Below are 27,038 nucleotides of genomic sequence, written 5' to 3' on the forward strand. Positions count from 1 at the left end.
CCCTCGCTCCCAGTCCCGCCCCCTCAGAGCCGTCACTCCCAGGAGCGCAGGTCAGACAAGCGCACCCCGCGTCAGACGCCGGGACAAGAGCACCGCCGCCGCAAGACAACGCCCCCGAGACATCGGATGTACCGGACTCGGCGCCCGCCGCGGTCACACACTGGGCGCCACCGACAGCCAGCACACAGAACTCACCAGCCGCGCCACACACAACGTGAGTTCCATCTTGTACATGAATGGCTTCAGTCATATAACTTGCAGTTTCGAACACATTGTCACAGAGAGGGAGTGTATGAGAGGTATTAACCGCTGCAGATTCAGAGACCTGTGCATCCTGTGCATGAGAAAGTGCTTCATTGTACTCGACTGTCTCAGAAGTGCAAGTGTGATAACGACTTACTTTCTGAGGGCGCGGAGGGCGCTGAACGACCGCAGGATCGTCTGTGACGGCCGCACCATCTCGCCGCCTCTGAGCTCGTGTCCTCAGAACAGGGGACAGGGTCGACGCCATTGGTCACCACCAAACAGCAAAACAGCTTTACTTCCACAGCCCTTTCCACCTCAGGGCTTCACGCCGCAAGGGTCACGGAGGCAGCCTTAAGAAGTCAGCTGGGTGGTCAGCTGACAGCCAAGTTGTTTAAAGGCACACGCACCTCTACCCTCTTCCACAGGCTTCTATGGCTTCTCTGGGTTTAAAATGAAGATAGATAGATGGAGAGTCTCAGCTCCCTTTCCTTTCCACTCGCCACAGCAAAACAGCTTTACTTCCACAGCCCTTTCCACCCCAGGGCTTCACCAATTTTTGATTTTTATATTTATATATATATATATATATATATTTTTTTTTTTTTTTACAGTGTGTTGCTTTGTGTGGCTCCCATGGGCATCCACTGTGTATTCCAGCTGGGCACCTGCAGGCTTGTCCTGTCTTTGGGTTAGATGTTTGGGTTCCTGATTCACACACCCCTCCTGCTTCCCCTTTCCATGGGCTTGCAAAGGGTGTGACCAAGTGAATGTAAATTACACAGTGACATTGGGCTCCCATGAGTTGTGTGGGCAGTCTGTAGTCAAAACTGTGTGTACATCCCTAGTGGGGATTGTTGTTGGATTCTACACTGCATGGTGTATTGATATGTGCTTGGGCATCCATGTCTTTCTCCTTATTCACAAGTACCTTCTTCATGTCTTCACAAGGCCGTCTCCTTTGCAGATGCAGTTCATGTTGTATGCAGTACACTGACACATTTGCCTGATAGCAACACTCTGCAGTTGGAAGGGGTTGATGTGCTGGCTTAGTCAGGTTGTGAGACTTGCACTACTTTAATTTTAGACTGTCATATATTGCCACTGTTTCATCCTGTGTTGCTGTTTTGTGTTGCAGGTAAGTATTTGTTCATGTGTGCTGTTACTTATTGATTACTGGGAGCATATTGTCTGTGGCCTGTTTACATTAGGGACAGTGCACTTTGTGACACTTGTGTCATGTGTTGTGCATTCATTTGGTTGCTTTCACATTGCATGCCATGCCATGGTGTGTTGGGTAGCTGAGATGGGTAGGGGTTGGGTGACATGGCACTATTTTCATGTGGTGTTTTGCAAGGGGTTAGTCATTCATGCTGCATGAATGTGTGTCTTTTTGTCACACAGCATTGGTTGTCTTTAAGTAGGTAGGGATGCACACAGTGTAACACTTCCAGGTGACCAATCTCAGGCTGGTATGGTTGTGACAGTTGACTGTCCCTTATGTCATCATCATTGATTATCAGCTGGTATGTGCCAGGGCTGTGTGTACTCCACAGGGGTAGGATTTTAGGTGAAGTAATTAGCCACCAGCTGGGTACGGGCTGCCTCACCACGTGCCCTTTCACCTCCCATGCGCAGCGGCCGTGCATGTGGTTGGGGATGTGGGGGCACCACCATGTCCACCGGCAGGCCCCAGCGGGTTGCAACTTTGTGCAGGACACATGCTGCCACTATGATCCTGCACACTACTGGAGGCGCATATAGCAGCTGCCCACTAGAGCAGTCAAGGGAGCGAAAGTGTGACTTGAGCACTCCGAATGTGCGCTCTACCATGCCCCGGGTTGCAATATGGGCTGTGTTGTATCTAACCTCGGGTGGTGTGGTGGGGTTCCGAATTGGCGTCATCTTGTAGGTGCTCAGAGGGTAGGCACTGACCCCTGGGGAGGTGATGATGGGTGTCATTAGTGGGGTTGTCACATTACTCAGTAACTGACATGCATGCATGTGCAGAGGCATTTATACTCACCAATCAGCCATGTGTTGCCATGCCGCCCAGCTTCTAGGTCCCGGTTTAAGGGTGACATTCTGAAAATGAAACTATCATGGGTGGACCCTGGATAGTTTGCCCATACTGAGGTGATGTTTCCCTTGGCATCACATACTACCTGCACGTTGATGGATTGCCAGTGCTTGCAGTTTCTATAGATGTGCTCAGTTGCCCTGGGAGGACGTAGAGCTACATGGGTGCAATCAATGGCACCTAGCACTTTGGGGATGTGTGCCACCCCGTAAAAGTCCTGGACGGCAGCCTGCCTTTCTGTAGGTGTTCTGGGCATGTATATGTGCCTGCGGACTGAGGGCCGTGCAGTCATGATGGCCAACACCTGGTGTAGGCAGCGTGACTGCGTGGCCTGTGACACCCCCCCCACTACGGCACTTGTCTTCTGAAATGAACCAGTAGCCAAGAAGTGCAGTACATTGAGCACCTTTTCCAAGGGGCTCAGTGCTTGGGAGCACAAGGTGGGTGATGTTAGGTCATCCTCCCACTCACTCACCAGGTCGAGTATTATGTGTGGTGGAAACTTGTACCTCCCATACACCTGGTCATCAAGCATCCCAAAAAGGTGGGTCCTGGGTAAAAAAAATGCGGGGCCTGCCTATCCTCCTCCTCCTGCGGTGTCCCACGACCACTGCTGCGAGGAACGGTATATTCATCATAGAGTCTGAGCTTGTTTGCTGTTTGCACGCACTTTTCTGCTGCGCAGGGCCGCTTACGCCTGCTTCCTGCTGGCGTACGTGTTTCTGGATTAGTGCGTCTTTTTTGGCGCACGTCTTTCCCCTGTTCGATTCCATGAATACGTGTTGTTGGTGCGCATGTGGGCATTGCAGCCATTTACCTCCTTTACTTCCCCCGTAACACACACATTTTCACGCGTTGTTCCCCATTCTATGTGTTACGCCCCGTGTTACGCCCACTTTTGTTGTCTGCGCTGCGCAATGTGCGCTTTCGCTGTGCGCGTAGCGCACGCCAATTAATGACGTGTGCGCCTGCATGCGCCACCCACAATTTTAGTGCATATTCCAGGATTTACACACACACTGACTTCCATGAATCGATGTGCACGGCTTTGGCATGCGTGTGCTGCGATTTTCACGCTTGCACTGCAATTTTCACACTTGCACTGCGATTTTTGGGGTACATTAATTCCATGAATCGGCCTGTAAATCAATGTATCTAGACCTGTAAAATGGCTAGGTTGAAGTTTCTCTGCTATTGTATCATCTGAGACAAACAGCTGTTAATAAAATAAAGCAAACATCTCAGCAATATTTTGGTTAACAATGACCACATTGTCTGACATGTCCTTAATTCCTGAGATAACATTTCTTTCAGATCCTGTATATAACCAGTGACTTTACCACTCGGTTGACACCATCATAATGCAAAGCCCTAATAGAGAGAACAATGTTGGTGACATTGACAAAGGCCAAATAATTATGGACTATTCTAGCTTGAAGCATTTCCTGTTAAGTAGGATTTGTGGCATTTGGAAAATATATCTCTCCTTGTTTTCTGATCAGAGCCTCCCCTTCAAAGACAAGTTTACCTTTTAATTATGATCTACTTCTTGACTAATATGGTCTCTTAGTGAGACCTTGTATATATCACAGTTCTCATGGATGTACATAATCATATGTAGGTTCCTTTTGGAGAACATGTCAATGACCTTACTTCCCAGGACAACTGAGTGTCTTCAAGTAGGTTAGACTATGAGGCCGATTCATGGAATTAATGTGCACTGAAAATTCACGCGCAAGCGTGCAAAACCGTGCGAATCGCAGTGCAAGTGCAAAAATCGCAGTGCAAGTGCAAAAATCGCAGCAAAACTCACGCACATCGATTCATGGAAGTCCGTGCACGAGTAAAATCTGGGATGTGCGCTGAAAATCTGCGTGGCGCATGCCGGCGCACAGGTCACCTAACGGCGTGCGCTACGGCCACAGCAAAAGCGCACATAGCGCGGCGCACATAACAAAAGTAGGCGTAACACGGGGCGTGACACGCGGAATGGGGAACAACTCGTGAAAATGTGGGCATCATGGGGAAGTACAGGAGGCAAGTGCGCGGAACGCCCACACACTCGCCTACAACACGTATTCATGGAATAGAATAGGGAAAAACAGTGCACGGGCAAAGACGCGCACAGGCCTAAACACGTCCGCCACATGAAGGCAGGCGGTAGCGTCCCTGCGCATGAAAAAAATGTGCGCCAAAATGTGCGCTAACAAAAAGCACATATATACAGCTCTGATGAATGTCCCATACTGTGGCCCTCTAGGACAAATGACGTGCAAAGGGGTATGCGACAAACACCGACACCCGCTGTGTCAAAAATAGCGTGTGCATGTATTTCGGGGGTGCGCGTGAAGTTTCACACGCGATTGGCCTTGGGCAAGCGGGGTACGTGTAAATCTGGGGTTCTCGTGAAGTTTCATACGCGATTGGCCTGGGTACGTGTAAATCTGGGCTTCGCGGGAAGTTTCACACGCGATAGGCCCTGTGCGAGTGGGGTGCTTGTATTCCTGGGGTTTGCGGGAAGTTTCACCCACGATTTCAGCAGGGTACGTGTATTCCTGGGGTTCGCCTGAAGTTTCACCCGCGATTTCAGCAGGGTACGTGTATTACGGGGTTCGCGTGAAGTTTCACCCGCGATTTCAGCAGGGTACGTGTATTCCTGGGGTTCGCGTGAAGTTTCACCTGCGTTTTCAGCAGGGTATGTGCATTACGGGCTTCGCGTGAAGTTTCACCCGCGATTTCAGCAGGGTACGTGTATTACGGGGTTCGCGTGAAGTTTCACCCGCGATTTCAGCAGGGTACGTGTATTACGGGGTTCGCGTGAAGTTTCACCCGCGATTTCAGCAGGGTACGTGTATTACGGGGTTCGCGTGTCACCCGTGAAAGGGCCCTGTTCGAGTGGAGTACGTGTATTACAGGGGTGCGCGGCAAGTTTTACACGCGAAAGGGCAACACCAAAGCACAATACGTCACAGACGCGCTTACAAGCTAAGGGCCTTTGGTCCAATGATATCGCGTACGTGTGCTGATGCGCTTACGCGCTAAGGGCCTTTCCTCGAATTACACGCTGACGTGCAAGATTTTCACATGCCAAATCACTCTGTATCAAGCTGGCCACACGTACACACACGGAAGACCACGCTCCTGCCCTGAAGGCCATTTTCCTGCCCCCAAGAGCCCCGAGCACGCTCCCACCAGCCATCTGCTGCTGCCTGCCTGCCTGCTGCCCACGTGCCCTGCTATTTGGTGCCTGCACATCAGCCATCTGCAGGGGTCCAGTTGCTGTGTCCACCCCTGCTGGGGTGGACACAGCAACTGGACTTCCGACTGGACACAGAAGACTCCCGACTGGGATTCCATCGTTCCACAGCCCAGCCCCAGGACCCAGTTGCCCACCCACTCCTGCCTCTGGGGTTGCCATGTCAGGCACATCTCCATCTGGCACCACTGGCAACCCCCAGCCAGAGAGGCAGAGGGCCACCAGCTTCACTGCCACCGAAGTTGGTGTCCTGGTGGAGCAAGTCCTGGGGCAGTATGATGCCCTCTTCGGAAGTTTGCGCGCCGACAAGGAAGGACGGACCAGGATCTGGACAGACATCGTGACTACCATCAACGCGGAGGGGGTGGCAGTCCGAAGATTCCAACATGTCAAGAAGCGCTGGGAGGACTTGAGATCCAGGACCCTCAACAAGGCCCGGCGCCTCGTGGAGGGGGGCCGGGGCAGCATGAGTACCATCAAGATGAGGGTCCTGGAACACGTAGGCTCAGTGCTCCACGCCCAGATCCTTCGGGACAGACCTGTCCGGAGTTGAGCGGTAAGTGGCCAAGAATTGCTGTGTGAGACAGGGCATGTTGCAGGGTGCTGGTTGTCTGAAACTTGCCTGTATGTGTGACATAGGCCATGTACGTATGTGTGTGTGCAGGGACATCATGGTCATGCATGTGAGACCAGTAATGTGTGAACCACATGGTTGGTGTATGTGTTACAATGCAACATGCGGAGCAGCATGGGGAATGCACACATTAATGCATGCCTGTCTCTGTTATTGGACATGGATGGGGTGTGAGAGATGGGTGCTGCTGTCATGGACATGTATGGTGTCCATGTCTGTGTCTGACTTGCCTGTCTATGACTTGGAAAAGCCATGGATGCATAACACATGTCTGTGACAATGTTCAGATTCACTGATGCAGCCTACTCATCCTTGTATCCACTGTGTCTGGGGTGTACGAGGCCAGATGGATGAAACTAGGGTGAAGTGTGTGCATGCGATAGGCATGACCCATGATGCATGTGAGTTTCAAACCACCATTGTATGTTTCAAGAGTCCCTTGGACATGTATGCTAATGTTCATAGCATGCGCCATGCCTGTTACTGCATGTGTTTTGCATGCACTGACACATGTGTTGTGGAGGGACATGATGGAAGTGATGTTTGACAGTGCCACTCATTTGCTATTGCTTCCTGTTTAGGGGACCATTGTACAGTACCCTGATGCTTGTGTTCTATGTCTTCCTCTACGCAGCGGCAAGTGATGAAGAGGGCGGAGACGGCGCTGTGGAGCAAAGCGGCGGGGATGCCCCCACCGAACAGCGACGCAAGGCCCAGTCACCCTCCCAGAATTTACAATCATCCGGGAGTGAGGGGACTGGTGCTGCGTCTGCCACTATGGCTGCAGCGGAAGGGGTGGGTGAGCCCCCACAGGGGCTTGCAACGGCGGAAGATGGTGTGGAGCCATCCAGGTTTGTGGTTTCCACAGAGGAGGAGGAGGCCGCTACTGAGCATTACATGGGGCCTGGTGGGGGTGGTACCAATGGTGCAAGTGGTGCAGTCCAGGGCCAGGGGCAGGAGGCAGCACAGGTCACCGCGGAGGGGCCTGTGCATGTCACTGTCCCTGCCCTTTGACTGCACCACCATGCACCAGCAGGGATGCCCCATCCCAGGCCCGTCCGCAGGTAGGGGGGATGTCCATGTCATCTGACACTCCTCTACCTGCGGACGAGGGGACCCCTGGCCGTATGGAGAATGTCCTGATTGGTGTCGCGTTGCGCACGCGTGACATTCGTGATGACGTGCATGCTTCCCGGGGGGAGCACGCACGTCATCACAAAGACCAGCGTGCCAACGTGGCCCAGTTGGGAGTGTCCATGTTCGGGGGTTTTGTACATGTGTCGGCCACTCTGGCGGCCCTCTCCTCCTCTGTGGAGACTATGCGCCAGTCGTTCTCCATGCCGTCTTCCGGCCCAGATGCCACGAGGGCCCCCTGTGGACCTGCCCTGACCAACGCAGCCAGCTCGGTGGGGATCCCATCCCTGCCACAGTCAGGAGTTGGAGGTCCAGCAGGGGTGGACACCACAGCAACTGGACCCCAGCAGATGGAGGATGTGCCGACATCATCGAGCAGGGCACGTGCACAACGGCGTTGGTGGATTCCATCAGCCTGGATGCCGTTGTGCTGACAGAGGCAGTTGCATCGGAGGCAGCGGCAGGCTCAACGTGGGAGGCATCATTGCTCGGGGCAATCTACATCAGAGGGGCAGGCATCGGCCGGAGAGTAGGAGGACCCTGGAATGGGAGTGTCTTCCGTGTGGCAGCGGTTGGGCCAGCAGATAGGTGCGGAGCTGCGGCGGGCAGAGGAGGCACGGCTCACGATGGTCAGGGCGGAGAACTCCATGCGCAGGGCGCTGAGGCGGGCTGAGTGCCTCGAGGGAATTCGCAGGGAGTTGGAGGTGGACATGGCGTTATCCCTGCGAGACCTCGGGGCCAGAGAACAGGCCCGCCTCCAAGACATTGAACCGGAGTTCGATGATGCCATGGCCCATGACATCAACAAGTGAGCCGTTGGACTTGCCCGCCGCCATTGTATATAGTTCATTAGTGTTAAGTTTCATTTCTTTTTTCTTTCATTTGGGGCGCATGGACTATGCCCCACATTTTTGTATACAGTTATTAATTAGGTAGGTTTCATTGTAGGTTTCATTTATGTAGTTGGGCTCATGGACCCTGGATTTGCTATTTGTACATATTTCTAGAGTGGATTTTTCTCCTTCATCTTTATTTTTCTTCACCATGGAGCAATGGATATTACACTTTTCTTTCCCTTTGGATTTGCCATGTTGGACGGTGACTTTGGACACATTTTCATTTGGATTCATTTGGATTCTCATTTTTTTTATTTATCATTTTTTGGGACATGCTGCATTTTCATTATTATAACCATTATTGTGTGTTTTTATTTCATTCACTTCATTTTGTCTTGATTACATGTTTGTTTCTTACTTCAATGTGTGGTCTTCTCTCATTGGTTTCATGCAAGTCCCAATGTGGGTTTTCCCAGTCATGTGTTGCCATTGTGTGGGTCGGACAGGCTTGTACTCATGCGCATACTGCTTATTTGTGATCTATCATGTAATGGGGATTTCAATTTGGAGTGGATGTAAAGCTTGTTTGGGTGTTTGGACTGGGGTGCTGTGGGGTGGGATTTGTGTGGCCATAAGAGCCAGGGATCTGCATTGTGATGACGTGTTGGCTGGGGGACATGTGTCAAGGCCTGCTGGCAGGTGCCTGTCAATGATGGAGGGTTGGGCGTGCAGGGGGACATGTGTGGGGGCCTGCTGGCAGGTGCCCCTGACTGCTGGGGGTGGGGGTGCTGGGGGACATGTGTGGGGGCCTGCTGGCAGGTGCTCTGCACTGCTGGGGGATGGGGGAGCAGGGGGACATGTGTGGGGGCCTGCTGGCAGGTGCCCCTGACTGCTGGGGGGTGGAGGTGCTGGGGGACATGTATGGGACATGAGTGGGGGTCTGCTGGCATGTGCCCCTGACTGCTGGGGGGTGGGGTGCAGGGGGACATGAGTGGGGGCCTGCTGGCAGGTGCCCCTGACTGCTGGGGGGTGGGGGTGCTGAGGGACATGTATGGGGGCCTGCTGGCAGGTGCCCTGCACTGCTGGAGGGTGGGGGCGCAGGGGGACATGTGTGGGACATGAGTGGACCTGCTGGCAGGTGCCCCTGACTGCTGGGGCATGGGGGTGCTGGGGGACATGTGTGGGACATGAGTGGGGGCCTGCTGGCAGGTGCCCCTGACTGTTGGGGGATGGGGGTGCTGGGGGACATGTGTGGGGGCCTGCTGGCAGGTCCCCCTGACTGCTGGGGGGTGGGGTGCAGGGGGACATGTGTAGGACATTAGTGGGGGCCTGCTGGCAGGTGCCCTGCACTGCTGGAGGTGCTGGGAGACATGAGTTGGTGATCATATTGCAACGTGACATGTGGCTTGGCTGGGGGGCATGCCCATGGTGGATGGGCTGCCTGCGGGACATGACCAGGGGTGCAGGGTAGTCCGTTGTGGTGTGGGCTGCCTGCAGGGGCCGTGGAGGGGGTAGAGGGGACACCTGGGAGGATCCACACTGCCAATTCACGTGTAGGACTCCCCGCGCACACCCAAAATACATGTACCCAGCCCAATCACGTGTGAAACTTCCCGTGCACCCCTGAAATACACTACCAAGCCCAATCGCGCGTGAAACTTCCCGCGCACCCCCAAAATACACGAACCCAGGCCAAAGGCATGTGAAACTTCCCGCGCACCCCTGAAATACACATACCAAGTCCAATCGTGTGTGAAACTTCCCGCGCACCTCTGACATACACATACCCAGGCCAATCGTATGTGAAACTTCCCGCGCACCCCTGAAATACACGTACCAAGTCCAATTGCGTGTGAAAGTTCCCGTGCACCCCTGAAATACACGTACCCAGGCCAATCGCGTGTGAAACTTCCCGTGCTCCCCTGAAATACACGTACCCAGCCCAATCGCGTGTGAAACCTCCCGCGCACCCCTGAAATACACTACCAAGCCCAATCAAGTGTGAAACTTCCCGCGCACCCCCGAAATACACGTACCCAGGCCAATCACATGTGAAACTTCCTGCGCAACCCTAAAATACACGCACCCAGGCCAATCGCCTGTGAAACTTCCCGCGCACCCCTGAAATACACGTACCCAGGCCAATCGCGTGTGAAACTTCCCGCGCACCCCTGAAATACACGTACCCAGGCCAATCGCATGTGAAACTTCCCACGCACCCCCGTAATACACATACCCCACTCGCACAGGCCCTTTTGCGTGTGAAAGTTCCTGCGAACCCTGTAATACACATACCCTGCTGAAATCGCGTGTGAAACTTCCCGCGAACCCCAGTAATACACGTACCACACTCGCACAGGCCCTTTCACATGTGAAAGTTCCCGCGAACCCCGTAATACACATACCCTGCTGAAATCGCGTGTGAAACTTCCCGTGAACCCCAGTAATACATGTACCACACTCGCACAGGCCCTTTCGCATGTGAAACTTCACGCGCACCCCAGTAATACACGTCCCCCGCTTGGCGTTTGCTGTTTGGCAGCCCTGTAAACTGGTCCAGGGTAAGCACAGCCCTTTGTGCTGAACTGGGAATTTTGATGGCTTTTCCTTGCACAAGGGCGTTCTTGGGGGCGTAACTGGTGCTTGTGCAGGGTCGCTGAGCCACTCTGCGCCACGGCTGGTTTTGGAGGCTAAAATCCATGAATACGCTGTGCGCAGAAATCGATTTTAGCGCACGCGGCAGGCGCAGTCATTCGCACGCGCACACTGTGCGCCAGCAGTGTGCGCCACTTTTGTGCGAAATTCTATAAATTACCCTGTCAATCTCTGTTCGTGAATGTGTTTAGTTTGACCGTCGCGCTCGAGGGATGCAGCTTTGGAAGTGTGATCCAATATCAGCATAAGAGAGATTTCAGAGGAGATCAACGAGGGAATTAGCAAATTGCCAAGGAAAATATACACTATGTGTGACAGAGCAACAAGCACCAGTGAAATGTTTTAAAAAAAATCCTTGTCTCTTATGAAATAATCTCTACACATCCAGGTCGGTTTCAGAGACATGTGAAATGTGGAGGTGGTATGCTAAAATGAGGATTTCTGTTTATCTCGAGGTAGGTCAATTATTTCAGTGCAGTTTCCTCCAACAATTAGCCCAGAAAGTGCAAACTTAAAGAGCATACTTTTCAGTTTCATCAGGTAGACATTACTTCCATTGGTCGAACAATAAGCACCCACACACTTCACAGGGTACCCAGCTTCCCTCACTTAGTATTTTGTGGAGGAGAATGGCAGCACCACCCTCCTTACCTATAATGAGGGAATGAAGGACCCTCCTTGCCCACCTTTTGATATTAGCCAACTCCACCTAGCAAGGCAAGCTTACTCTAATAGACCCACAAAGGGCTCATAATTTCTGTGGATGCAACTATACGTGTTGTCTTTTAATGGGGAAGCCCACGCTTCTGACATTGCCAGAGAACCTTTGCGCACATTGCAGTGTAAGGAGTGAAATTATAAATAATTGATCTCCATAAGTGATTTACTGCAGATTAATTTTCAGAGAGTGTGTGCAAAAAGTAAAAAGGAAAAACAAGAGGGAGAAAGAACGATATATAGTGATTGCAAATAATGCATACGCAATATGACCTACGAATAATCAGCAGACCCGATAGATTATAAGTAACAGCTCGTTTCAGAGTCAGACTGTTATTCCCATTGGCCAAGAAGAGCTAAACCACTTGTATTAAGAGAAATAATCTAATAATAGTATATTAAAATGTTCAATCTATGTGAGCATTAACCAGTGTTAACAAATTGTACACATTTTATAGTTATCCTTAGTGCAACTTAGAGCTATGTTCCATGTCCATTAGTGGGATTCATGCTGGAGGTGATAATGCTTGGTTAAAAGTGTATTTTTTTTTATTGGAATTTGGTTTCAAAGTTAAACCTTTCGCAAAATACATACAATAGAATTCAAGCATCTCAAGTTCAATGAAAACAATTAAACAATACATGGCTTTGTAACAACTCTAAAGGTAAAAGGAAATATCATGCAATTAAAAACAGTTCTTAATTCTAAAAGCCAGAAACCAGAAACTGAATTCCCAAAAATGTCCTCCAAGCAGGCAGTGTTTCCATAATGGTCCAGTGTGTACACATCGAGCTGACAAATGGAATAACAATTAATTCAAATTCCTTATTTGAGTTTATTAACTACATTAACGTAGCCCCCTTGCCAGGAACTTAGGACTCCTCCATAGAAGTTGCAATAATATATATACATGAATATCACAGTTTCCTCGGAAAACATGATTGGTTCAGTTGAAAAACTAATATAGCCAAGAACATCAGAACAATACATGCTGGCCCAAGTATTAGGAACCATTAAACGCCTAACTATTGGTAATTCCTTGGTAATCCCTTGAAGAAGTAAACATTTTCCTTCAAGAAAAGAAACCAAAGCTATTGACAGTGAGATATGTTCACCGTTCATCATGGCAAAAGGCATTCAAGAAGACGCTATTTCTTGAAAGCAAAAGAGCAGACAAGATAATAACTCATGAATAAAACTGCCTCCATTTTGTCAAGCAACTTCTCCCGGAGCTTTAAAACGGTTCTTGCCTTTCACCCCTCTCAATTTCAAGTAAAGGTTGATCGTGTTCAATTTCATCATGTACCACCGGGATTTAAGGCCCAACTCAATAAATAGCTGTGCTATCATGAGAGAATGTCATAGGTTTAGAACTCATCACCAAATGTTTCCTTCGAGAGCATTAAGCCAAATACTGTAATCAATTTCCATTAATTCCAAGCCATAGATCATACTGGGTGAGAATTTAGTCTGATACAATTGAATTGGTGGTTGTGCTATTAGCCGCAGACCAATGGCCTACATTCCTCTAATGCCTCTTACACTTAGTGCTAACATTTGTGGGATCCATTAGTAAATAATAATTGGATTATTATGAGTTTTCCACTATCTCCTGTGTGATGCCCATCATTTTGCAGTTGACACAACCAGGCTCAGACTGGCCTATATGGCAATAGGCCCATGGCTGTTGAAAAAATGCAAAATGCTGGTGTGGGACAGCTTTTTTGGTCAAAGTGGGCCGCTTTTTTGGCCAGTGTGGGCCATTTTGATGAGCTACTTCACTATGCAGCTAATAATTTTGACCAGTGTTGCTGAATACATATTCTTTAAAATGCACAATTTGCATCACATTTTATCAAAAAAACTCTCCTTTGGGTACTATTCAAACAGTGTCACAAAAAGAATGAATAGCCATTTGCAACTTTGGCCCACTTTGGTGCCCAAGTACATTTTATAGCCCAGTGTGGCCCTGCACACAAGTCGAATCTTCACAGGTGCTCATGAAGGTGATGTAAGCAGCAGAGGAAATCCTCTGTGTGATAATCAATCTACATCACCACATGTCAGCAGTGCTTTTTAGACATTTTCACATGCAGACACTTCCTGTGCAATCAATGTTGTGCACTTCTGAAAGATGGGGTTCACTATTGAAAAAAGGAAGGGCATATCTGTGTGAGCTTCCCCAACGTTAGAGAACAAATGCTTGGTTCATAAAGGGCAGTTTAGAAGCTGAACCACAAAGTTCAAAGCAAGTTATAACTGTGGAGTCATATGACACACCAAATAAACATTGATTCACTAATTTTCATCATTTGTTCAGCACCAGTCACCATAATTATGGTCCCACATGCTGGTGGTTGAACACCATCAGAGGGTCCAAAGTCCAAAGTATGGGACCATTTGGAGGTGCTATTATGCGTGTGTGCATTTTGGCCATTAGAGTTATACAAGGGTGGCCAAGACCATGCTAGTCACCCTTGTTTGAATGGCATGTTGATAGCTGCAAGGGGGAAACTAGGAGCTACGTAGGAGGGTGTGTGTGAGAGGACAGGCAGATATGTGTGTAGTTACCTTTCAAATCTTTTGTCATGAAAGGTAGATGCATTTTTATGATAGGGGTGTTGTTCAAAGGTATTTGAGTTATATGTGAAAGCAGATGTGTGTAGGAGTGAGGCTGTGCCTTCGGCTAAGTTCCGAAGGTGCAGAATGCAAGAGGGAAAAGTGGGTTAGCTATACATTCACATTGTTTACCCTCTGAATTCCAACTGGGTGCCAAGAGCAGTACTTAATATCACATATGATCTAAGTGCAATAAAATATCCACCATATTTGTGGATCTTAGAGTGATACCTAGCCCATCCCCAGGTCCTCCTTGTGCAATAAAGTTCTCACCTTAACTGTTTAGGTGCAGCGACAATGCCCACCCTCGTATGCAATAGAGTATGACACATTGCCAAACTTAAAATGAATCAAATGCAACTATTTATTTATTTATCCTCCTCGTTGATCCAATTCCTTGTCCAATGGTACCTTTAACTGTAATACATTGCCCAACCTTAGACCCCGTTTGAGTGCAATACCTGGCCCACTCTCTGAAATTATTATCAGGTGCAAGATACTGGATTCATTCAACGAGCAATACATGTGCACAGTTTCCAAAAACTACAAGTTAATTCTAAGCTGAATGCATGTGTTAACCTACCCAATATCTTCTACTCCCAAGTTCATTTAAGGGCAACAGATTTCCTGCCCCAGACTAAATTTTAGCACAACATCTTTCCTGCTCCTGCAATAAAGAGAAGTGATACACATTTCCTGCCCCCAAAATCCAACTAAGTGCAATACATTTCCTGTCCCCAAATTACAGCTAGGTGTAATAAAATCCTACTCCCAATATCCATATAAGTGCAACACCTTTCCTACTCGCCAAAATCCATCTGAGTGTGACACATTTCCTACCTCCAAAAGTACATATAAGTGCAACAGCGTTCCTACTACTGTAGGGAGATTGTGTGCAGATACTAACATTGCAGCAGGTGCTGTGTGTAATGTTGTATATTAGTACTAATATGGGGTATTGAGGGTAAACTGAAGGGGCTAGGTTACAGGCTACAGGCTGCAGGTCCTAATAACACTACTAATGTTGTAACAAGCCAACATTGCAGCAAGCGCATGAACGAAAAGAATTGCCGGCGATGGTTAGGTTCATAAAATAAAAGCAGAAATGTAAAAGATGAACAGCCTGTTTGCAAGGCAAGATACTGTGTGCGGTGTAGCAAAGTGATGAAGCCTTGGGAAATTAACATGTTCATGCAGAAGCGCAGGAAGAGGAAGAAATATGTGTTGCATATTCCCTCTTAGCGATGAACAATTAAGAATGCTGCTGGGTTTGCCAATTACATGGGAAGTGAGATGAACCAAAGGGGGTTTAACTGGGTGCTAGAAAAGCCTGTAAGATCCTTGAAGACTCTGCTACAAGATCAAGTTAGGATTGATACATGAAAGGGGCTGATGATTACAGGGGTGGTGACAGGTGACATCACCAGATAGGAGGGAACAAATGTTAAGAATTCATATGTGATATACCAGAAAAGCCTGGATTGTGGATAAGAGATATAAGAGATTTACATGTGCTGGGTTTCTGACTGTATTTGTGGCTTGTCTTTGGCTTTTGGAAACTTTAAAACTGGGCTGGGCTTTAACAAACTCTGACTTCTAGGGAGGACCTGTCAGGTGTCTTGACCCACGTTTGAATCATTATGCTACAACATTTGGTGCCGTGGGCTTAGAAAATCCAAGATGGCCGAAAAGCCCACATTTGTGCCAGAATCCAGGAAAACCGTGCAGTTTTTTCGCTCTTCAAAATGGTTGCCTGACCTGCCACCCACTAGTGCGAGCGTGAGGGGCCAGAAGCGCCATGAGTGAAACGTGGTGCCAAAGGAAAAACAGCAGTGCCTGTTAGCTCAAAAAGCACTTTGAAATCACCTTTGTTTCTCTGAATGAAAGCTCAAAATGCCTATTTCAAACATCGCAAGATATTCAAAAATCTTACTGAACACCAGCAGACATCTGGCAGAATGAAGTCTTGTGTGCATACAAAATCTGGAAAGATGAAGAGCCTAAAATAATGTTCATAACAAAACTGGCTGAGCTGTGGATGTCAGCAGCTTAAGTGAAATTGGACTTAAAGCCACTAAAATCGAAATGTTTAAAATAAATGACTGATTTACTTTGGAGTGTCACATAGGTTGCAACTGTTTAAATGTCATAGTTTTGAACTTAGAATCAGCGTTCTAGCTGCATGTGTCAAAATTGTAAGTTTGATTTGAATGAAGAAAAATGGGAACAAAAGTGACATTTGGCTAAAGCCTGGCTTAAAGAGATTGAATTCTGCCCGGCAACTACCCCCGACAGGAGTTTAAACTTGCCCAGCAACTGCATTAACAGGCCTGGCCTGTCTTCCCCTGCCCCCACCAAAAGGAGATTACACCTCTCTGATTGAATTAGGGGAGGGGTACCTGAGACCGCAGGAAATAGAACAATGAACTTTCCTTGGCTCAGGCAAATACTAAATCAGGGGGTCGTAAATGGCTTCCTCCCGGAAGGAAATGGGAGGGGCACTACCTCTGTGAGCCAGCCGAGCTTGGAGGCGGGGACAGACAGAAATTCCCCCATGTGCTTTGGAGCTAATTTTAGAAAGATGGATAATTCATAGTACATAATTGTCCAAATTATGTCAATAATATCATCATTCTTGTGATTTTTCTGTGCACATTTTAAGAGGTGTTAGAACTCTGTGGTATGTTCTGGGGGGTAGTAGTAGAAAATAGGGTATTACTCCAAATGTATGTATGTTAAAAATCTGTCACTTCATCATCTGATGCCCATATTCCTTGCGCACATTTGTGTAAATTTTGGAAAGGTTTAGAGGTTGTGTTCTGGATGAAAAGGGCAGAATTCTGTCAGAAGTGAACACAACATCTTACAAAGACAGGGATCGAATGGTTTGGCGCTACAGAAAATATGTTAACTGGACATATAATATTAGAAAAACTGTACATAGATAAATATGCATTTAAGTCAAAAATAGATTTGTGTGCAGTGACAAGGGGAGTGTTCTTTCTGTATGCCATAAAAAGGATGCTGGATGACTGACAACTCTGTTCCCCAGTCAGGCGCAAAATAATTTTCTAGCCTATCAGGATCCTCAGAGGGTTGGGCATAGAAAGTCAGCCTTCCCACCCACTTTCAAAAGGCATAAAAAGACCCACTGAAACCCAGGTAGCGATTGCTCTTTCCACTTTCTTGCGAAGCACTTTGCCGGATGACTTCAAATCCAGACAATATTCAGAGACCAGAACTTAGAAAACCAGACTCCAGAACCAGGACTTAGAATCCAGACTTGAGAACTTGTAGCAGAGAGGCCTAGTCCACAAGCTGAATCCTTTCCAGAGGCCTCAGAATCCAGCAACCTAACCGAACTATTCAACAGCCGGGCGAGCTGTATGATTCTGGCTAGAACCCTGTGCCAAGAACTGTTGCCAGACCAGACCAGACGCTGTGCAGTGCCGAGACCAGAACCAGAGATCCAGAACCGCTGACCAGACCAGACCGCTGTGCAGTGCCAAGAACATTTGCCAGAACCAGAGGTCCAGACCAGCAGAGCAGAGAGAACCGCAGCTAAACCTGTTGACCAGATCTGTGACGAGGCCCATTCCTTCCAAAATTAGGAGTGAGTATCCAGCCAGAGCTGTGCAAAGCCAATCTCTAAGTTTAAAATAATCTAATTCAACCTATTTAGAACTGCATAGAAATTGTGTGTCCATTCTGTGATTTCAAACCTGTGAAAGTGTCATTTGTCATTTGAATCTTACTTTATTTCTGAAAATCTACCTCCACAAAATCATCCGTATATTTTGAACCAAGTGTGCTAGGAACGAGATTTAACTTTCATTTTAAAGCTAAGAAACTCAGCTTTCTACTTTTTATACGTTTTCCGTAATCACTTTTTATGCACTTGGAAAAAAGTGCAGCGAATTGAAAACTAGCTCAATCTCACCACACGTTAAAAAATAGCTGTCTCTTGCTTGCATTGCTGAAATTCGTTTTCAACCTGATAATCCCTCATGAATCATTGCTAGTGTTGACCTGAACTAATTCAAAGTAGCTGTCACCTATCCTGAATCTCCTATAGGGAATTAAAATCATTTTTAGCGTATTTTCACTTCTTTGCAAATCACATTTAAAATATTTTTGCCTGTGTTCTAATATCATCCCTGTTGCTCTAAGCTTGCTAGAGGGGAACTGAATTGGTATTGCATTTGATTGTATACCTGAAAATTGTGTGCTCTCCTTCCATTTCCTTATATTGCATAGGGGGGGAATGAATTGTCAAAAGAAAAAGTGATCATATTATCTCTTGTGGAAACCATCTCAGTTATTTCTGTGCTGCATTCTTTTTCATCATTGCATTTCCTTGAAACCATAAAGTATTCTCAGCTAACATTTCCTTTTTATACAAACTCCCAAGTAATTAAAAAAAGTGTGCTAGTGTAATATTATCCATTGTTGATCACTGTCATATTCATAAGTGTGCTATCAAATATTAATCTATTTATAAAAGTGTGATATATATCTGGTTTAATTTTTCAATAAATCTTTTAATTTGCAAAACAAACCTAACTCTTGGCTCAGTGAGGTCATGGGGATTCAAAGAGAGGGGGGTTATACAAGGGTTTATCATCCAGATCTATGAACTTGTCATAAAAATATATAAATAAGGGCTTTCATTGGGCATCCCAGACTAGGCACTGACTTAGTTGGAGTGCTGAATTGAAGTCACTTAACAGCCCGCTGCTTTTAAGTTTTGACTTCCAACAAGGCCTGGGGTTTTTGTTTGCTAAATTATGAAAGAGATCTGGGGCTTACCAGAAAAAGTGTTCCAAGGGGCTTGGTGGGGTGTGAGTGAGAAAAGTGAGAAAGTTCATCAAGTGAGAAAACTGGGCCGGCTTGTTTCGGTGTGCTGCTCCGAGCTGAATTGAGACTCTTAGGCTTTGAAAGCTGCAGAGGGCTCACTGCAAGCTGATGATATTTCTGGGTAGCTGGCAGTGCGACAGAGTTCAGAGAAGCGCAGTGTCCAGGGATTGTGTCAGCTGTAAGGAGGGGCTGCTGCCAAGTGGAGCCCAGGTTGCAGGCAGACCGGATGGGCTGGGTTAGCTAGAGTCACAAGAGAAGTGGAATGAGTATCAATAGGGACAACATTAGCTGGGACTCTCACATGGTGTCAGACTGACCAAAAGGCATAACTCCCCTATGGTACCTAGGGATAAAGGTAGTTGCCTGTATCTTAATTAGATTTGGGGGTTGTACTGCTATGCAGGAGAGTCCATAATATCCAATCTCATACTAACCCAATATAAGACAAGGGTGGGGGCACATCACTAATGGGCAGGGTTCAGGCTGGGTTGCACTCATTATAATGAATGTCAGTTAGGGTTGTTCTTAAAGCAAAAGAAAACTGGTAGTATGGAAGTGTATGAATAGTTCTTCCGTTTCTCCAACACCATGCACTGAAAATAATTACATTTTGTTTGTTCTTACACATCACCAATGTGAAAATCTGAAAAGAATAAAACGGCGAGCATGTGTGGTGGTTTTATTGTATCTAGTATGATCCATTTATGGTCTCCAGTGTTACAAGTATCTGGCACAGTACTAAGCCTGTTCATGTCTAACCAAGAGCTTGTGGTATGCTAACATTTTAAAGAGGGGAGGAGCTAGTTTCTACCCTGCAGTCCCCAAATGTACAGCTAAGTGCAATACATGTCCTACCCCCAAAAGAAGAGCTAAGTGCAATACATTGCCTACCCCCAAAAATCCATCTACTTGCAATGCCTTTCCTACTCCCCGAAATCCATCTGAGTGCAACACATTTCCTACCCCCAAAAGTACAGCTAAGTGGCGGCTTTCCTACTCTCCAAAAATAGAAGTGCAATACAGTTCCTACCCCTAAAGATCCATCAAAGTGTGACACCTTTCCTTCTCCCCAACAGTACAACTAAGTGCAATATATTTCCTACTCCCAAAAATAGAACTAAGTGAGATACATTTCCGACAGCCAGAAATCAAGCTGAGTGTGATGCCTTTCCTATTCCCCAACATACATCTGAATGTGACACATTTCCTACACCCCAAAAGTACAAGATTTAATAAGTGCCAGGCAATTATGCATTTATGCAAAAAGGATGAGCATACTTGTCCTTGGCATTTAAGGGGTTAAATGTTTGGTGCAAATCATCTCATATGAGCAGCTTCACACAACTCTGTGTCCAACTGTGCCTTTTTTTGTTGGACTCATGACCCTGTATGCTACAACATACAGGGTCTGGGGTGACAAATATGTTCTTACATTTCTATTTCATGATGAATTTGAAAGAGACCAATGAAGTAAATCTACATTTTAAATGAAAATATTCCAGAGATCATACTTTGTGATTAAATAAACTTCATAGGTAGGTGGGCAGAGAGTGAATGATATACTACAAATGTGCCTTCTTCTGAGTATTGCCTATTGCAGACAACAGTTTGATCATCTATTTTCTCTTAGGCACAGACAGAAGGATCCATTACATGATCGCCAAAGGAGGCAGTGAGGCTTTACTACAGACATTAGTGAACATTGGCCGTGAACCTAGTCATGACTACAGTGTCCTTTTACCCCTCCTCCGACTTCTGGCAACAGTTGGCCAAAGAGGTACAGTATTGCTTTAGCAACTTTATCCAATGTAAGGAACAACCTGAAATGTTAGTGTTGTTTTATAAATGCACACAGTTCAGACTGTATGGTTCCTTGAATGTCTGCAGTTTCAGTAACTATAAGTGTCCAACAATGATCAAAGCTTTTCCTCAAATGACTAAAATTGAGGGCATTGCATTTAAATTGGCAGCCCTTCATATCGAGCTACATTCATGACCAGTGTCTACTCAGCTAAGCTGAGCTTGAGAAATAGTAAGAAAGTTCAAATTAATTTTAAAAAGTAGAGATCACTCCTAATAGAGATCACACTGTGCTCTTCGGTTATCCAACTGTGAGTTATATCACACCTTACTCTGATTTTGTATAAGCAAGGCTAACAAGTAATCTGAAATACCCTATTTCAAATTATGACATTGTTATGATGATGCACACATCCTAGGCGTGAGAAAGCACCGCTATAGGTAGGTTCAGTATTCTCAATTGTTTATTGGTTATTCTGGTTAATGTCAAAGTGAGGGGTGCATACCCATTGAAAAATGCCTCCACAGGGGGCATTCAAGTTAATGGCAGAACCGTGGACCTTGGCTAGTGAAAGTCAGCGGTGTGGGTTGCGCACCCTTAGTCTATCTAGAGAACAAGAGCAATGTGCATTAATGGTGTCAGTGATCATGTATTCGTAGGTTGAAAAAGTGCATGACTATAGATTCTTGTTGAGACAAAACAAGGTTGTGTTCAATGTGTTGACCAATATACTGCGGCCAATGCCAAAAAGCTACAAAGCCTATGCATTTTGGACCAGTGGTCTATCGTTAGGGCATATAGCTGGTACATAGAGTGCGTGTGGTGGTCAGGGTGTCACAAGCTGCTGTCCTTCTACACCCGCCCTCAGATGCTAATAAGCACATTCAAGTAGGTTGAGCACAGAGCATAGTCATCAGAATGCATAGTCCATAGCCTATGGGAAGCCGTTACCCACAAAATGAAAGCCCTGTTGAATGCGCACCTTATCAAAAGCCTCAGAGAGGTACCCCTACATGGAGATCTTTCACTGATAAATCACACACCCCAGCGCTTTCCTCTCCCCTCATTTTGAAGTTTTTGGACAATGTATGGGAGGAAAGGTCGTTTAGGCCTCTCCCTCCATTCTCTCCCTGCATGCACACTATGCTCGTCCCACGGCTGCCCATTCACCTGTGGTCAGAGGTGTCGGACAGCCTCGGGTTGACACATACGAGTGCAATGCTCAGAAGAGGGCTGATTACTGACTCCATTTTGTACGGAATCCCAACTCCATTTTGTATATGCCAATGCAGGCCCCAGAGCAAAGTCAGCCTGCAGGCCTGCAGCTCTGCCCTGGTGCAACGCACAGTTAGCCAGCTACTCCCCAAACCTCCTCCCCTCTGGTGTCCCTGCAGCTGCCCTGTTCTCACGGAAGACTGGGCGCGAATAATTACAAGTTGAACGTATGGTCCGCATGCTCACTTGTTTTTCAGCACTGTGTATACTCGAAAATATATTCAGAAGTTATAAGATTCTCATGTACAATATAAATGGTGTGGCCACGAGACTAATGTAAATAAAAGTCAGTCTGTAGCACAGGTGACCAAGGTATATGTGATGATAAGTAAACATGACCAATGGTTTGCATATAATTCCACTGATCAAACTGGGCCAAACTGAAAGAGCCAAAGGGTCGTCTCTCCCCTCTCTAGCAGTGCCGCGCATGAAGGGCGCACAGCCCCCCAGCCGTTTCTCCCTTCCTCATGACAGTGCTGCTGCCGGAGGCCAATGTCTCACTAATTCCTTAATGCAACAACTCTATCGTCTCCCACTTCTTCAAGGCCCACACAGAATGTCACCTCCCTGCCCCCTGACGCAAGATGACTCCTCTACCTTTTCCCCCTTTCAGGTGCACAAGACAAATGTATGTATAGATAAGTGTTAAATATATGATTGTCCCCCCCCAATGTCAGGATGTCAATGATATTTGTCATGAGTATCCCTTTATTGCTTACTTTGAAGTGGTGATTAGATTAGAGGGTTAGCGTCAATCACCCCATCCGGGGCCCCATAACCTTCACCTCACACTGACCAGCCCGGCTGAAGTATGTGATGTCCGACTTCTCGTCAAGCAACTATCCAATCAACTGCAGGTGGCTCCTACACAACTATACTGGATTTGTGAATCCGCCAATGAGAATGTAATTAATGTAACATATGTAGTGACATCATTTATGATGCTGTAACCCTTAGAGCGTACTGTTAGAGAGATGTTGGGCAGAGCGCTCTCAGAGTTTGCAGAGTTCTCTGGTGGCCCTAGTTTTGGTTTTTCGATAAACTTTACTTTTACTCTCACCCGCACTTGGTCTTGGTCTCATTCCCTCCTGGGGTGTGTCCATTATTGACTCTCACTGGGGAGTTTTGATTGCATTTTGGGGGACTCTCACTTCAACACAAACAATCCTAATGAAACATTCCTCAATCACCTCAATAGTGTCTGGCTCCATATCCTCCATCAATCAACAAACCTGATGGAACCGTGATCCCTATATGCTTTTTGAAACACACGTCTGGGAAGTGGGCACAATGTGACATGTCAGCAGTTTACAAAACAGACTAAATAAATAAGTACGTTGCGGAATGCCATACACAACATAAATGGTTCACATTTTTCGCTATTATGTCAAATTTTCTTTGGGCAATGAGTCATGCATGGGCATGTTTTACACTTATTATCATCAAAATGTGATCCAGTGTCATTCCCGTTTAATAGATGGCAAGTTTGGGGAGAAAGCCCAGAAGCTGGAGGCGACTGATCTACTGCTGAGTTTGGCAAGAACAAATCTCTCCAAGACGCAGTACTTAACCCCCTGTCTGTGGGTCCTGCAGACATATGCATCCAGCGGTGAGTACACCCCCCCTCCAGTTCCAAAGTGCATTGCTTTATCCGTCCTAATAAGCTTCCCTAAACTGGTGCGCATCGTATTTACATGGAATATAAGCATTTAGCAAGCTTGCCTGAGTCCTGTGTGCTTAATGCTGTCCAATGATGTTTATAAACCATCGGGGAAACTGAACCGGCCAACCAACACAAGCTGTTAGTTTTCCACTAATTAATTGCTTGTTGTTAAAACTGCTTTCCCTTGCACTCTAAATTCTGCTGTCTTTACAGTCGCTCAGGTGGGATCCGATGCTGTCTGATAATCTGTCAGTGCCAGACTGGGCAAGCAGCCAGATTCTGTCTAGCCAAGGGAAAGATACACTGTTAGATGAGAGGAGCAGGGCATTTTTTCTATTCACTTGATGCTTTTGTAACACAGTCATTTCAGACTCAGTACACTACTTAACCTCTTAAGTGCTAAGGATGAGTATGCTCGTCCTTTTTGCATAGACTTGCACAATAGCCTGGCACTTAAGAAGTGCTGTGTTACCCCCTTGAAACCCCATATCCACCCACTCACAAGGGGAAACTTCAGCCAGGCTTGGACTGGCCTATAGGGCAATAGATCAATGCCCGGACCAAAAAGCAAAATGCTAGTGTTGGCCATTTTTTGGGTGAAACTGGGCCACTTTTTGGGCCAATGCGGGCAGTTTGTTGAGTTACTTTACCATGCGACTGGTAGTTTTGACCATTGTTGCTGAATAAATATTCTTTAAATTGCACAATTGGCATTACATTTTTTCAATCAACTCTCCCTTGGGTACTATTCAAACAGTGTGTCACAAAATGAATGATCTGCCTTTTGTAACTGTGGGACACTTTTTCATTGGTGCCCGAGACAATTTTGTGCCCCAGTCTGACCATGGCTTCAGATAAATTTTCTGAAATGGAGAAGCTGACCTGTTTTTGAACCAGCTTTTTTTTTTGCATCATGTTTTAAAAAGTAAAACTTACACATCAGAGCACACCATTATAAATTTACAAAACAATAACTACATTTCTTATCTACTTCAATAATATTAATAACTCTCATATACAACTGTGTGCAGACTTCTTACTAATTAATTCTTAAAAAGACACCTTTAAATTAAAGCATTTCATAGTTAGTCACCACACTTAATACATTCATGTTAGTTATTTAATATTAATTTAGCTCCTCACATCATTAAAACTGCAAGTAATTATTAACTAATCCTATGACTCCCGGGTTATGCGGACAAAGAGTTGATTGTCTGCAGGAATCGCAATAGTGCATAAGTTAAAGCAAAGGAGGTTCCTTGGATGATCCTTGGCCATTATCACTTCTTTAAAACAAATGAAGAATCATGTACAATGCAGTTAAAACAGTAATAAGCACATTTAGAAAAACACCACATTCAATAACCAAAAGCATAAGGTATTCCATTACGAGACCACAAACCCTACACAGAGCCGTCGGAGGCTCTAATGTGTTGCCTGTACACGTGAATTCTCTTATCTTGAGCAAGTTAAAATGAAATCTCATCACCATTTGTTTCAGATAAGTTGAAAGAGACTGAACAGAACTATACATCTGTCCCCCAATCTCTTATGTTGATTGTGAGAATTGGCTAAAGGTTTGTATCTTTTAACTGAATTGCAGGTCTCACAACAATCGTGCTGCCAAATGGGTTTTTTGGCTAGACCCAAATTTTCAAAGGTTTTGATAAATGACATACTTTTGGCAGTAATAGCTTTTTCATAATTCTTTACGTAGCACAGTGTGTTGCTGGGCATGGTGTTGCTGAAGAGTTCATAGATTTCTGTGAGGACAAAACTAGATTTTTACAATGGATCAATCGTCTCCAAAGTAGCTGTGAGTTTAGAGACCTCACTCCCAACTCAAAACACACCATGGCTACTGGAACACCTGTAGGGAAGCACAACAGATTTCTCTAAATCAGGCCAATTTTAGAATAATCATTATCGGCCAAAAGATGGTGATTTCCCAAGCCATACCTCGGTACTGGAATTACTTTTCCTTCATAACGATGTAATTAGAGGGCTCAAATAAAACTTCCCATCCTTATTGTTCATATTTCATTTGGGCTGCTTTCTTTTCATTGTTCAATAGGATTTGTTTTTCTTTTTATTTGATTTAGCTGAAATCAATCAACTTTTCAAACTTACATGTTGATACAAAATAAAAACAATAAACAATTCAAACTTCAATAAACAATTCAAACTTCACATTGGGACCAACAATGTTGAAGGACAAAGAGAGACATGAGAGCAACTTAAAAATTACATATATGCGTAAGATACACAAGAACACATATGCATGTGAAAACATCTCTAGGGAAACCAAAAAAACGATTCATCCATATTAAATAAAAGCCCATATCAAGTGGGAAACAAACATACGTATATGGACTTGTAATATAACAATAACACATTTTAACAATGGATTTCCGTTGGTAAAATGGTTTCCAAGAAGTGTACCATGGACTTTAAGATAAAAAAATCTAGGACTATTTCCTAAAATGCTCCATGTCTCACCTTCGTCCTGTGCCAAATGCAAATTTGTTAGATTGGTGAATTGTTTGAAGCGTAAGGCATTTAAATGAGGACATGTTACTATCAAGTGCTGCAGTGTTTCTATGACAGTAGCAGATTCACAAAATCAACAGTATTTTTGATCAGCGGGTATAATTTTTCGCCTCACCAGGACTTCCCTCGTGGGCCATAAATTCAATTTTACGCGTAAAAACTGATTCCTAATTTTTGCCGAAGGACACTTTACAAGATAGCCGGCCATTTGGCCCAGACGTTTAATGCCAAAGATATTTATATTGAAGTCTCTGTATTTTGTACAGTTTTCATAGTTGTGGATCCATGCCCATTGAAAGTGTTTAATTTTGGCTCTCGCTGGGTTCTCTATTAAATGCTGTAGAGAAATATCAGCTTCTAATAAAGTGTTCAAGACTGAACTGCACCATTTGACTGGAAAGTACAGATTAGAGGAGGTCAGATAACTGGCAACCGTGCTTAATATGTTGTTATTGGTGACCCCAAGCAGACACTTACGAAAGAACGCACACATGCTCCATTTGACTCTGCTGGATAAAGGTTTAATACCCAGTTCGAGACGTAGGAGCGGCATGGGCACACAGTTTGGCAAATGGAGCACCTTTCTCCAAAAAGTCGCCTCTAGCTTGTCCCAAATCTGATTATTAATGTGTAATTTTGATTCAGCACCATATGTAAATATGGGAATGACTTTTTGCTCGTAAAACAGGAGCAGATGGTTTAGAGAAAATTTGCCGT

At 46.0% G+C, this 27,038-nt stretch overlaps 1 protein-coding gene across 1 annotated transcript in view; it reads left to right on the plus strand.

Moving 5' to 3' along the window:
- The window catches only part of AGBL1 (AGBL carboxypeptidase 1), a 3,520,373-nt gene that overhangs the window by 336,247 nt on the left and 3,157,088 nt on the right, over positions 1-27,038 (plus strand). Inside the window, exons 3-4 of the mRNA XM_069624284.1 lie at positions 20,663-20,809; positions 23,586-23,717. Of these exons, the coding sequence (XP_069480385.1) occupies positions 20,663-20,809; positions 23,586-23,717 (279 nt within the window). The remainder of the gene's footprint in view (positions 1-20,662; positions 20,810-23,585; positions 23,718-27,038) is intronic.

This window comes from Ambystoma mexicanum, chromosome 11 (genome assembly GCF_040938575.1).
Source record: "Ambystoma mexicanum isolate Mex_15411 chromosome 11, UKY_AmexF1_1, whole genome shotgun sequence".
Lineage (NCBI taxonomy): Eukaryota > Metazoa > Chordata > Amphibia > Caudata > Ambystomatidae > Ambystoma > Ambystoma mexicanum.